Genomic DNA, 13608 nt, shown 5'->3' on the forward strand with positions numbered 1-13608 from the left:
TAACTCTGCTGTCCTATGGCTGCTTGCCAAGAGAGTCGGCCACAATTGTATTTGCAGTTTAATCAATTGCCATGAATTAAAGCCATGATTGTATTTACACTTGAATTCATTGACATCCTGTCCCTCAAGATCAGCAGTGCTAATTATTCATCTTCATTTGTTGGGCTGGAAGCGGAGTATTTTACAATGACTTTGTATTTCCTCTTTATATATGGAGCAATATAATGTGTCTGGACCAGTTGTAGCTGTTCAGCATGGTAACTTCAGATGACTGGCCTAATTTAATGATACATGAAGATCTTTGAAACAGCACCAGCTGCTACCTCCTCACATTTTCAATTAGAAGTATGTAATTTTCCGGATTAAAATCAGCAGGGTTTTTAATTCAGATACTTCTTTACTCACAGCAGCACATGCTCTCTGGACTCACACAGTCACATGTCACATTACGAACAAGGTCAGGAAGAAGCTCAAATCACATTCAGACAAGAAGCTGTAAGAAAGCAACTGAAATGCCTCCCTGTGTTTCAGTGAAGAGCTGCAGCTAACGTGATAAACTGACTTGTTTACATTTTTAATACAAACATAGCCATACTGGAAATATATAAACTAAAATAACCCAAAGATCTAACGTGAAGCAACCAATTTTATACTTTTTCAGTTCACAGAACCTTATATAAACTGTGCTGTACATCTAGCACCTTTACGTATTAATTGATTGATTTCAAGCAGCTTTTCTTGCTTTTCCTATATTTCTGAGGGCCACTTTATTAGGTGCACCTGGTATAGCCAGTACTCGAGTTGTAAAAAAAGATCAGGGGGGATGGTGGATTTTATCATATGGGGACAGATAATTTGTGCTGATTACAAATATTATATTATATAATATATTACAAATAATAGCACTGACCAAAACACCTGCAGAAATACTGCAGGAATGACATAGCAGCAGTTAAATGCAGCCTTCTGTAAGCTTTAAATATCCACTGGGCTTACATCAAATACATCAAAACACAACAATAAAAAACAGTTTTCTGAACTTATCAATATGACTCTTTCCTTCACAGGATAAGTAAAATGGATCACTGCAAAAACTCAAAATCTTAACAAGAATATTTGTCTTATTTCTAGTTAAAATGTCTCATTTTAGTAAAAAAAATCTCATTACACTTAAAACAAGACTCATCACTGGAAAAAACAACAATTTTCACCTGTTTCAAGTAGATTTTCACTTAAAATAAGTAGAAAAATCTGCATGTGGAACAAGATTTTATTGCTTGTAATGAGAGGATAAATCTTGTCCCACTGGCAGATTTTTCTACTTATTTCAAGTGAAAATTTACTTGAAACAGGTGAAAATTGTCAAATAAGTTATTTTTCTGGTAATGACTCTAAATGTTGAAATAGCACATTCATTGATGAAATGACATAAGAGATGGAAAGGGGGGATGATTTTGACCGTTTTTATTTCAGGGGGGATGCCATCCCCCCTCATCCCCCCTCAACTCGAGTACTTGGTATAGCTGATACTGAGGTGGCAGATGATGTCCTGGGGTATCACCCCCCAGATGTGGATCAGGACATCACTGAGCTCCTGGACAGTTTGAGGTATCACCTAGTGGTGTCTGATGGACTGAAGATTAATCTCCCAGAGGTGTTCTACTGAATATGGGTTAGGCGAACATGGGGGCCCGTCAATGGTATCAAGTCCTTCATCTTCCAGGAAGGGCCTGCATTCCCCCGTGCCACATGAGGTTAGGCCTTGTCAACCTCAAGTCTGATTCTGATTGTTTGGTCATTCACACTAGCGGCCTGCTGGAGGTGATTTTGTAGGTCTCTGACAGTTCTCATCCCGCTCCCCCCTTCCACAAAGGACCAGATATCTGTCCTCCTGATGGAGGAAGGACCTTCAAAGGCCATGTCCAGCACTCTTAGATGAACTGCCTGTCTCCTGGAATCCCTTCAGTGCTCTGGAGACGGCACTGTGGGAGAAACAGCAAACCTCTCTGTGCCACATACTGATGTGCCAACCTGGAGGAGTTGGACTGTGAGTGCAGCATCTGTAGGATCCAGGTATCGCCTCACGCTTCCAGTAGTGTCACTGATCCTAGCCAAATGCAAAACTAGTGAAAAACACTCAGGAGGGATGAGGAGAGAAAAAACATCAGTGACCCCCACCTGCAATGCAGCATGCTGGCTTAGTGGTAAGCACTGCTGCCTCTCAGCAGGAAGGTTCCTGGTTTAATTCCCAGCATGGGTCTTTTATGTGCTCTCCCTGTGCTTGTGTGGGTCCAAGGTGAAAAAATACATATTCAGTTTTTCAATTGCAAGTTGCTGTAAATAAAAGTGTCTGCTTAATATGAAGAATTTTCCATTTTGGGAGTTGTCTCATTGTTGCTCCCAGAGTGCTTGCTGTTAATTTTATAAACATCAAAGTACTTAATCAACCAGATCAATAGCCCAGAAGTTTAAATGACTTGGTGCTATACTCTGATTAAAAGGTGTTGCTTTTATTTTTTGAGCAGTGTATAAAAATAGACTCAGACTTTATTAGATATATAGGTATACCTAATAAAAAGGCTGGGGAGTTTATATGGATACCCTCATAAAATATAATGCTTATAAGTGGTCAAACACTTACTGTTATACTTATTTGGAACAAGTCGTATGTGTGTTTACTCGTTGAACACGGCTGACTTTAAGGTCTGCTTTTTACTTAAGTGCCACTTTTGTTCACAGGTTGATCACAACTCAATTGCTTAAGCAATAAAGTACACCATTATTTTAATATTTGCAGCAGATACTGTAGCCTGAAGGAGTAATGTCGGTATAAGCACAACAACTTATTTCAAAGGCAGCTGCAGTAGTCTTTGTACGTTTTTTATTTATGTATTATTACTTCCTTGAAGAAAAGGCCCCTCCACTAATAGCAAATCAGTCTACAAATGCACGGTATGAGGAGAGGTTGTTTCCTAAAGAAGAAATTGATTTGCAGTTAATGGACTAAAATATACCAAACCTCTCTTATGGTGCTCTAATTGATTTTTTCATCAAACATACATTGTTGTTTGTTTGTGTCCAGATCCACTGATTACGGCAGTACCTACACCAAACTCAATGACAAAGTGGGTTCAAGGACAGTTTTAAGCTACCTGTACGTCTGCCCTACCAACAAACAGAAGGTTAGCATCTCTCTGGCTTTTATCTTTCTTGGCTGACTTAAAGTCATAGATTCATAGGATTACTGCCAATTAGTATATATCTCTCTCTCTCTCTCTCTCTCGCTCCCTCTTCTAATGCTGCATTTCTCCGTTCGGTCCTTTGTATTTTAGATAATGATGCTCAGCGACCCCGAGGTAGAGCGCGCCGTTCTCATCAGTTCAGATGAAGGGGCAACTTTTGAGAAGTTTCCCATTAACTTCAACATCCTGAGCCTCCTCTTCCACCCGACACAGGAGAACTGGATACTGGCTTACAGCCATGACAACAAGGTAGCTTCAGAATGAATCCACAGGGAACTTTTAAGTGGAAATAAAATAATGAATAATGCTGGGCACATTTGCATTTTTTAGAATTTTGTTTTCACATTATTCTGCTGGGTATGTTATGGTAGCTGTGGTGACCGTTGGTAATGTCTTCCTGCTAAAACTCTCTATACTTTTGTCTTGCAGCTTTACAGTTCAATGGACTTCGGAAGGAGATGGCAGTTTGTTCATGACAACGTTATGCCAGGAAGATTCTCCTGGTATGATTAAGTGAACTTTTCTTTTTTTTTTTTTAAACTGTATTGCGCAGTGATTGATTACAATTTGCATTATGATAATGTTCATTAGTCTATGGAAGAATCCAGCAGCCGCTTGTCAAAAACATCTCCTCCATCGTAATCAAGCACAAAACTGATTATATCCGTGTCACGTAGTCCTGAAATAATATTGTGCTTCTTTTACCGTAGCACAAACACATGCTGTTTTTGTTGTCGCTGTCATTTAGTTATTTCGACTGCGCGGGCACAAGGCAGTGAATATTGATGTGAGCCCGTTTACCCTGTTTGCCATGGTACATGTCCAACCAAGGGGTTTTTTTTTAACAAGAAAAAAGAAAGGACATTGGTTGGAGGACATCCTCTCCACATGTGTGAACAGTCAGATGTTTCGTGAATTGGAGGAGCACAGCAGGTGTAGCAGCAACTGAAACAATACATTGTTTTTCCTGTTGAATTTAGTCCTTCACACAAATTATGTCAAAGAATTATTCTTCAAAATGCTGCTGCAGTTGCCCACAATTTCAAAAGGACACACATTTGCTATGGTAGATATTTATGGGAACAGCGGATGTTTGGACGCCCCTCTCTCCCTTGTTGTTGCCTTTCTTGATGCCTTGGTGAATTGGGATTAATTGCTGCTGGCTGCACAGATTGTACACTGATAAGAGCATACTGTTATTGTTTTTCTCAGAAAAGTGATGTCCATCTATACCTGCTTTACTCAGCTTGGCCTTCCCTTCTTTTCTGCTAATTCTCATTTATCCTTTTTTATCCTTTTTACCCTATTTCTTCCCCACTCTATCTTCTTCTTCTCCTTCCATTCTTTGAAGGGCGGTAATGGGTCTGGACAGAGAATCAGATGTGGTCCACATCGAGACACGCATCGCAAAAGGCCGTGAGTGCTGAACTCCAGTTCGCTGCTGTAGCGAGACCCACAGGACCCCTTGCCTTTCATTTAGAGCGAGGTCATGGGCAAGAGGAGACCTGTTCTGCTGCTCAGATTGGTCCCTGAAGTCTAGTAAAGGGGAATAGGTGTCTCCTGACAAACACCAAGAGTTTTAGTGGGCTGATGAATGTTTCTTCTCCTAAATATATCCCCTGTGTTGGATAGACAAACCTCGCCTCTCCCTTTTTTAAACAGTATACTCTTTCAAATTCAATTACAGAGGTTTCTTGATTGGAAAGAATATGCATTTTTCCTCTGTGGAGAGAAAATATGTATCTACATTAGCATACAAACTGTTATCGTCTTATAGAATAGCATCCTAAACTTTTTGATGTGAGTCACAGCAAGAACTCCGACTGTACAGTCCTGGTCAGAATTCTTGGCACACATGAATATCAAGTACAGAATTAGGAATATCTTCAGGAGCAAATGCAAATTAATACCTTTTGTTCAGTCAGAATATTTTAGTTGATTGAGCAAAACAAAAAGGAAAAGTCTTGCATAAAATGTCGGATATGACATTTTTTTAACCCCACTTGCTATTTTCAATAACTCAAATGCTGTAAAAATACAATATACACTACCAGGCCAAAAACAAACAAACAAAAACCTGGATTTAACTAAGCAAATCGATCAAAAGTGAAGATCCGATGCAGTCTGTTGGGTTGTTTATTTAAATGTGATGGAATTGGAATCAGTAGGATAACAAATTGATTTTAACAAACTGGATTGAATTGAATTATAACTGGTTTATAATTGGACTGAAGTGGACTGTATTTAACTGGACTGAAGTGAACCTTTTTGCTTTCTGTTTTAAAACAAATATAAATGATTTTAGCTCTGAATTGGTGCCATAAAGGTGCTGCAAAAAGATACATTTTCTGACTTACAAATGCAGATACATCTCTTTCAAGAAGTCATTATAATAACTGTTAAAGATTTAGCGTGCTTTCTTTCACCAAGCTACTACTAACTTTTGAACCTTAACTGGTATTGTTTAAACTTGTTTTGTGGCTTTTTCCTTGTCACGTTCTTCAGTTTTGGTTGAAGTAACATTAACGTTCGAGAATATAAATATAAAAAAACTTAAAAGTAAATAAATAAGGCCTTTTCATCAGTTCAAATATCAGAGACTCGTGTCCCCTAGAGAGCAAACAAATGAGTGACGAGGTTTTATACCTACTTCTTCCTTTGAACTCCTAGAATTTTATCAGTTTGTCTAAGACTCCCTGATAACAATACATTTTCCATTAACCAAGGTTTCCTTTTGTATTTGCCTTTGATTTTTTTAATAATGATTGTTGTTTTTTGTTTCTCAGAGAGCTCTGTATTAGAGCCCTTGTCTGAAACATCAAGGTTAGTCTTATTTGTTTTTATTTAGTTGGAAGAACTTTTAATCAAAAGGCACCAAAATTGAATTTAAATGTACTTTCCCAATTTATATTAATTTATCTGCAGTTTTAAACCTCTACTTTTCTGCCGTTACCTTGATATATTTATTGAAAATGTCAGAATAATACGAAATTGATTGATTTGCATTTTATTGATTTATTTAATTGATTAGTCCTGTTCTTATAGTTCAGGTATGCCAGTAAATCTACCCAGGATTGTATTTGTCATAAAAACTCACCTGGCTTTGAAAAGTGCTGTCAGACCTGTATGAATGGCTGAAAAATTACCATCTTTAAAATTGCTTGAGAGTATTAAATTTGGAGTTGATTAAAATTATAGATACTGTACAGCAGCTCCAGTGAATACAAAATACAGTTGGAAGGTAGATGCTTGCAATTTACTTCTGATCGATTTCCTTTCACCTCTTTCCAGGTGCTCAGTACGTGAAGTGCAGAGCCCAAAGATGCACAGAAGGCAACAGACAATACCTCTTCCCTGGACACGTAGACACAAACTCACTAGTCGTACAGGATGAATATGTTTTTACACAGGTTTGCACAGTAACAGATTACTTTTCATGATCAAAGCAAACCAATCGCTCTCATCTTCTCATTTAAAGGCTGTTGTGTCTGTGAACTTTGATTTGAGCTTCTTTTTTGTCTTTTATTTTGTTCTCCTATGCACCCAATTTATGCTTTTCCATCAGAACTCACATAATGGCTTTTCCCACCACACCTGTTCCCCACTGGCCCGATGTGTGTTTTGATTATGTTTTGTCTCATACATGTCAAGACACGCTCCGTGTTTGAGTTTCTGTACAGACATACTCCATACCTGAAAATGTGTTTGTCTGCTGTCAGCACATGGGAAAGAAACTCTGAATAGACAGGTTGGTGTCCTTATTGCCATTCTCTCTGACTTTGACTCCAATTAGACGGCCGCAGTCAGGGTCATTATTAGAAATTTAATTTTCAAATGCCCTCCACTGTCATTGATTTTTATCCACTGCGAAGTAATTTTCAATCTCTTGGTCAGATTAGATGCATTTGGTCATCCCTGTCGAACTCCAACTGAGTTTCAAGAAAATAAGTCACATGAGTGGTTTTAAACAGCTGCGCATTTTTTTAAATGCGCAACATCTATCAATCTTTAATTCTTTAATTATTTATCTAAAGATTTTTCCTTTTGAAATGGTCTTGCAGCAACAATACATTAACATTGAACCATTTACTCTTTAAACATACTGAATCTGCAGTCTTAATAAATGATTACAACATGTAAATTAAAATGTATGAAAGAAAAATAGCACAGCAGAAAAGGTGATTCAGTAAAAAAAAAGAGAAAATCCCAAATTACTTTTTAGGTGAGATAAGACTAAATGTCAAGTCAGAGGCAGACATGAGGAAGATGCTGGCGAATATAACTGGACACAGTGAGCGTGTCTGTGCAGAGCAGCGTGGCACAGATGACTTTCTTGTGACTTTCATTGCTTGGGGCAGTTGGATTTAACTTGACAAAGAGTAATGAGGTTATCGATTGGGCTACAACGAAATAAGCAGTCTTCAACACCTCCAAAGTCTCTTGGGAGAGAAGGAACAGCCAAGTGCAACATCCTCAAAAATGTGGCTTGGGAAAATGCAGCTCATTGATTTTCCATAGATTATTCCATTAGAGCCCTAATGTAGTGTGTTGGGGGACAAACACCATCTTTCTAGTTGATTACAAAATAAGAAATCAAGTACCGTTACCTTGCATGTAAGTGTAAGGGGTTGTTGTAGTGCATTAAAATCTTCAAGATACACTGTATGTAGAGTCAACGTAGTTTTTGATGCCCCTGAGTTTTAGACTAATTGAGATTATACTAATTTCTGATTTGCTTGTAAATCTTATTTAGCATTCAGCACTCTGGAAATGTTTTCATCAAGTTAGTCATGCATTGTGACTACCGGTACATTTGCTTCCTTCAGGAGATGTTTTAGCTTCGTACAATGAATTAAATCTGAGGTGATGGCTTAATCCTTGTCCATAATTTTGCCCAAAAAAAAGAAAGAAAGAAAAAGATGTTAAGGTTGCAGATACATATCATTTTTTTCACATCATAGATATTTCTTTTTTTATCCCGCATTTATTCTGCAGAATCATAGCCACCCAAAACATCCAGACAAATTGTATGTGTTCAACTGTGTTCAGGTATGAGAAGCTGGTTTGGTAAGCCTGTCTGAAGTGAGACAAAATACAACGACAGCCCAAACTGCAATTTGAATACAAAGTTGTTTAATGGGGGTTTTGATCAGTGTTAAAGTTATTTCACAAAGAATGTCCTGAACCTTTCTTAAAATAAAAAGTAAATAACTGTTTTCAGTGAGAACCAAGTTCCAGATGGACCCCAACTAGAATAAGTTTTCACTCATGAGCAGGTGCATACTTATTTCTGTACAACAAACATGCCAGATAAAAAGTGTGCTACCATCTGGTTGCCAACGCATGACTGCAGGTAACTGGACTAGGAAGGACTAGGAAGTGGATGATGTGGTCCACCTGCTTCTGGTTGAATGGCTCTGTGCTTCCCAATCAGAACCAGTATGAGAAAAAAAAGAAAATTCTGTTGATCCAAATGAAACTGAAGATGCAAAATGACAAATTCCCTTAAAATAACAAGTGACCTTTAAAATATTTTTGTATATCTATATTATATTGATACAATAGTATAGTAATACTATAATATATAATAATGACAAATATTGGTTCAGTTTATTAACTATACTTTGTTTAAGTTAATGCACCTTAATCTTACCTTTTAAAGCTTTAATTGTTGTAAATAAGTTTCACTGATATCCAAAAAATGGTTATAAGTTTTCTTACGGTTGCATGAACACATTGGTCAGTTTATGCTAGCAGGTCGTCTAATGAGAGAATGACACTTTTTTTTTTTTACTTTATTGTAAAGGTAACCAAATCTGGACGAGCCAAGTACTTTGTCTCCTACATGAGAGAATCCTTCAAGCAGATGAGATTACCAAAATATTGCCTGCCAAAGGTAAGCAATAAAGATGGAAAGCTGCATTATGTTAAAAAAGAGGAGTTTTGATTTTGTTTTGAATCACATTCATCGTTTTCTGTTGTAGAGGACAAGCCATACATCTCATTTGTTAAGAAATGTCATGCAAAAAAAAAAACAGAAAAAAACCAGCACGACTTCTCTTTGGAGTCTCTTGTGTTTGATCCTTCGCGCTTGTTGCTATCTCTTCCCGTCTGTCTGTCTTCCTCCTCCGACAGGACATGCATATTATCAGCACAGATGAGAAGCAGGTATTCGCTGCCGTCCAGGAGTGGAATCAGAACAACACTTACAGTCTGTATATCTCAGACTCCCCTGGGGTCTTCTTTATCCTTTCATTAGAGAATCTGAGAACGAGCAGAGGACCTGCTGGTAACCTACTGGTTGACTTTTACAAGGTTTGTTGTCAGCCTTGTTCAAGGACTTTGCTGTGTCTGCACCATTAATTCCAACTGCATGCCAATTACTAAGCTGGTTTTAGATAGGATTTGTATTGTTATAATTTCTTTTTTTTTTATGTTCACCATCTAAATTACAAGCCCAGTGTTGATCAGTGTTATTTTCTTATTCAATTCAAGTTTATTTATAAAGCACTTTTTTCACTTTTTTAAATGTGCTCCATTTAAACTATTGTTGGCTCTTTTAGATTAGAACTTTTGTATATAACATATACGATCAATTTCAAAACTATGATTGAAATACAGATGAATACCCAGAAATCTTTTAAATCAAAGAGCATATTTTCAAGCATGGTTAAGACCCACAATTTGAATATTTTGCAGAATTTTTGTCAATTTTACATTTTCAAAGTGGGACATTTTCATGGTCTTGTTTTGCTCTGAAGAGTTGTATATATTGATTTCTCTGTTCTTTGTAGGTTGAGGGGATAAATGGCATGTATCTTGCCAACAAATGGGTGGATAATCACATCAAGACTTTCATCACATATAATAAGGGACAAACATGGGCCCTTCTTCAAGCCCCCGCCATGGATGTTGCTGGAAACAATCTTCAATGTTTTCTGGTGAGTTTGAGTGTTTGGGTCCAATCATCATAAATGAATATTACAGATGTGTGAAAAAGAAAATACATGTTTTAAGCTTTTAAGAATCATCACATGATAAGATCATCCAGTCCTTACCAAGTCTTTCAAAGTTGTTTTTAAAGAAAAAAAAAAGAAACAAAAATCAGTGAATGAACTACGTGCCTGAGATAATTAAGTACCTTATGGAGCAAAATTTAGCATGAAAAATTTGAGGTAATTCTTTTTTGTGTAATGTTATTAGTCTTTCACATTGTTATGGAGGAATTTTGGCAGGCTCCCCTATACAATATTACTTCACGTTATTGAACTTTGTAGGAATTCAAGTATACTGTGCTCTGCTACAGCAGTACAATGTGGTTATGGTACTGGCATTGATTGGGCCATTTGTTGTCTCTTACAGCCATTCTGTAGTGGATTTGCTCGTGTACGTGGGATGACTCAATCCCAGCAAAGCCTTAGTTGTTTGACAGATGGCCTCATATTTCATTCCAGGATAGTTTGGTGTCCTGAGGAGGTCATGGTCAGCTTATTGTCTGTGATGAGCCTGGATGTTGTGCTTGGAAAAGGAGACAGTTTCACACTTGATTTTGGTCCAAACCAGTTTGATTTTAACCATATGTGGGATTTGTGCATTATAGACAAACAGCTTTGCTTTGGTTTAATTTAATTAAATCTTATTGTCCCAGAAGTCTTACAGTTTGTTTAGATGCAGCTTTGTAAGCCTAAGCCATTCTGCAGAATTATTTTGAGTGAAAAGTGGCTTACTCCTGGTAGGGACACTTTTAAAGAAGTCATGCAAAAATGGACCCATAACCCTTTCTGGATCGCTGGACAAAAACAATAACTTCTCTAAGATCATTGCTGATGTCTTTCCGCCTTGGTATTGTGTTAACACACACCTGAATCTCCCAGACAAACAAAAAGCCAAAGTTTCAGCTTTTCTAGCAGTAGTCACACTTGGTGTTGATCAATTAAACAAGCATTCGATTAGCAGCACCTGGCTGTTAATCTCTTAATTCCCATGGTAGCACTAAGGTGAACTTAGTTTTTCAAACAGCGCTTCGTCACTTTGCCTAAGTTTTTGTTCAATAGATAAAAGTGGAATGCACTATATCATGTACTAATGACTGGATGTGCCACAACTTTCTCCAGTTAAACAATAACAAAACAGAGGTAATCGTCTTTGGATCCAAAGAGAAACGATTACAGGTCACCACAGAGCTTCAATCTATACACCTAAAAACCACCAACCAGGCCAGAAATCTGCATGTAGTCAGCAAGACCTGGAAAAACTAGTCCATGCATTCATCTTTAGTAGGCTAGTTATTGTAACAGCATCTTTACAGGTCCACCTAAAAGGTCGGTCAGAACTCTGCTGCTCGAGTCCTCACTAAGACCAAAAAAGTGGACCACATCAGTCCAGCTCTGAGGTCTTTACACCGGCTGCCTGTTCATCAGAGGACAGACTTCAACGTTCTGATGTTTGTTTAAAAAAGTTCTGAATGGTCCAGGACCAAAATACATCAGCGACTTCCAGACCCCGTATGAACCTTCCAGACCCCTCAGATCATCTGGATCCGTTTTTTTATCAGTTCCCAGAGTCAGAACCAGACATGGAGAAACTGCATTCAGCTTCTATGCCCCCCATGTCTGGAACAAACTCCCAGAAACCCTCAGATCAGCTGAAACTCGCAGTGTACGTAAGTCCAGGTTAAAGACACCTATTTTCAACAGCATTTGAATAAAGCAAATCTGTACTGGTACATTTAAAGGAGCATGAGGCAGGATTGAGGCAGGATTTATGAAAAGAATTCGTATACGTTTTAAGTTTTCTAGTAATAATGTCAGATGAAGCGTTCCAAACCAAAAAGAATGAGCCCTCTAGCGTATCTCTCCGTTGCCTTGAACAGGCTGTGTGCTGCAAAATGTGCTGCAATTTCTGGCCGGAATTTCCCGCGCTGGGCTGCGGATGTGACGTCACATGACGCTGCATGCGCGTTCTCCCCGTTCTCCCGTGCCGGCTTTGCTGTTGGCTGCAGTACCCCCGGCGGCCGTCGTGGCGAAGGGTGGCGCTAGAGAGTCTCATTTGTTAAAAGGAGCCTCATGCTCCTTTAAGCTGGAGTTTCAAAACTTAATCAAATTTTCACTACTGATTTTAGATTTAGTTTCACTTTTAAATCATGCTTTTTATTTCTAATATGTGATGTTTTAATGTCTCTGTAAAGTACTTTGAATCCCCTTGTTATTTTAATTGTGCTAAAGAAATAAACTTGCCTTGCCTTACCGTTGTTTATTTGAGATTCCACTTACCTACATTTGTAAATGACCTAAATTTAGAGATCCCTCCCTGACACATTGAGCTGGAGATGTTTCAGACATGTGACACTAGAAGGAGGCCTCCAGGCAGACCCATGACTTTAACGAGTGCTGGAAAGATTATTTCTCTTGGTTGTTTAGGGAACACCTTTGCATATACCCGGTTGAGCTAGAGGAGGAGGCTGTGGAGGAGATCAAGCGATGGATAATTCTTAAAACCTGAAGTCCCTGATTATTTTTATGTCCTGATGCATAAAACCTTAACCCTGAAATGATGCGTACTATTTTAGTCATTCATCAAGTGTTTCAATCTCATCAGCAGCACAAGGGATATTTTTTCTTCTTTTCTTTGGTATCTTATTTCCACATGGCCAGGTGCCAGTTTCAGTTCTGGTGTTCCTTTTTAGTCTCCTAAATGGTCGAGGAGATGCTTAGCTGGATATTCTTATAATCAGTGTAAGGCACGATGTGTCACTGCATTTAGTTTCAGGGGTCCTGACTTTCTATTAACCTCTGTGATTTCAATTTACTACCTGTAGTCGTTCTGGACTAATGAATGTTAGATTACACTGAATTACATTATCAGGCAGTGTTGTTATTCAGCCAGTGTGATAGAACCTCACTCAGTCAGTACCTTTATGTCCTTTGGGGACTAAAAAAGTATATTCTTCAGCTAATAGCAGATTATATTCCTTCAGAGTGTTTTACAAATGACCATTCTGCTCTTGTCGACCCCCCCCTCTTTCAACCTCAGTTCTTTGAAATGCCTCATTGATTTTTTTTTCTTTTTTTCTGTTTGCTTCAGTCAAGGAGATGAGTGAAATGATTTGAATCAATTTTGCTAGTTTTATCAGTGCATCTTGGGGAATTTTAATTACATGCCTTGTTTGCTTTGGAACGAAACAATTCAAATGCCCTCCATGTCCTCACAGCCATTTCCTTTATTTTATTTAATGTTTTTTTTCTTTTTCTTCAGCAAAAGAGATTAGAGGAACAAAGTATCTTTGTTTTATAAATGGACTCTGAAAATGTTAGCACTTTTCACTCAATAGGAAGAATTGCATAAAAGGAAAGCTAATTACAATTGC

General features: G+C 38.0%; 1 protein-coding gene across 1 annotated transcript in view; it reads left to right on the top strand.

Moving 5' to 3' along the window:
* sorcs3b (sortilin related VPS10 domain containing receptor 3b) overlaps positions 1-13608 on the top strand; it is a 61226-nt gene that overhangs the window by 28104 nt on the left and 19514 nt on the right. Inside the window, exons 3-10 of the mRNA XM_061745840.1 lie at positions 3083-3182; positions 3333-3491; positions 3672-3745; positions 4594-4658; positions 6534-6652; positions 9049-9138; positions 9378-9557; positions 10037-10183. Of these exons, the coding sequence (XP_061601824.1) occupies positions 3083-3182; positions 3333-3491; positions 3672-3745; positions 4594-4658; positions 6534-6652; positions 9049-9138; positions 9378-9557; positions 10037-10183 (934 nt within the window). The remainder of the gene's footprint in view (positions 1-3082; positions 3183-3332; positions 3492-3671; positions 3746-4593; positions 4659-6533; positions 6653-9048; positions 9139-9377; positions 9558-10036; positions 10184-13608) is intronic.

The sequence above is a fragment of the Cololabis saira genome, chromosome 17 (genome assembly GCF_033807715.1).
Source record: "Cololabis saira isolate AMF1-May2022 chromosome 17, fColSai1.1, whole genome shotgun sequence".
Taxonomy (NCBI): Eukaryota; Metazoa; Chordata; class Actinopteri; order Beloniformes; family Belonidae; genus Cololabis; species Cololabis saira.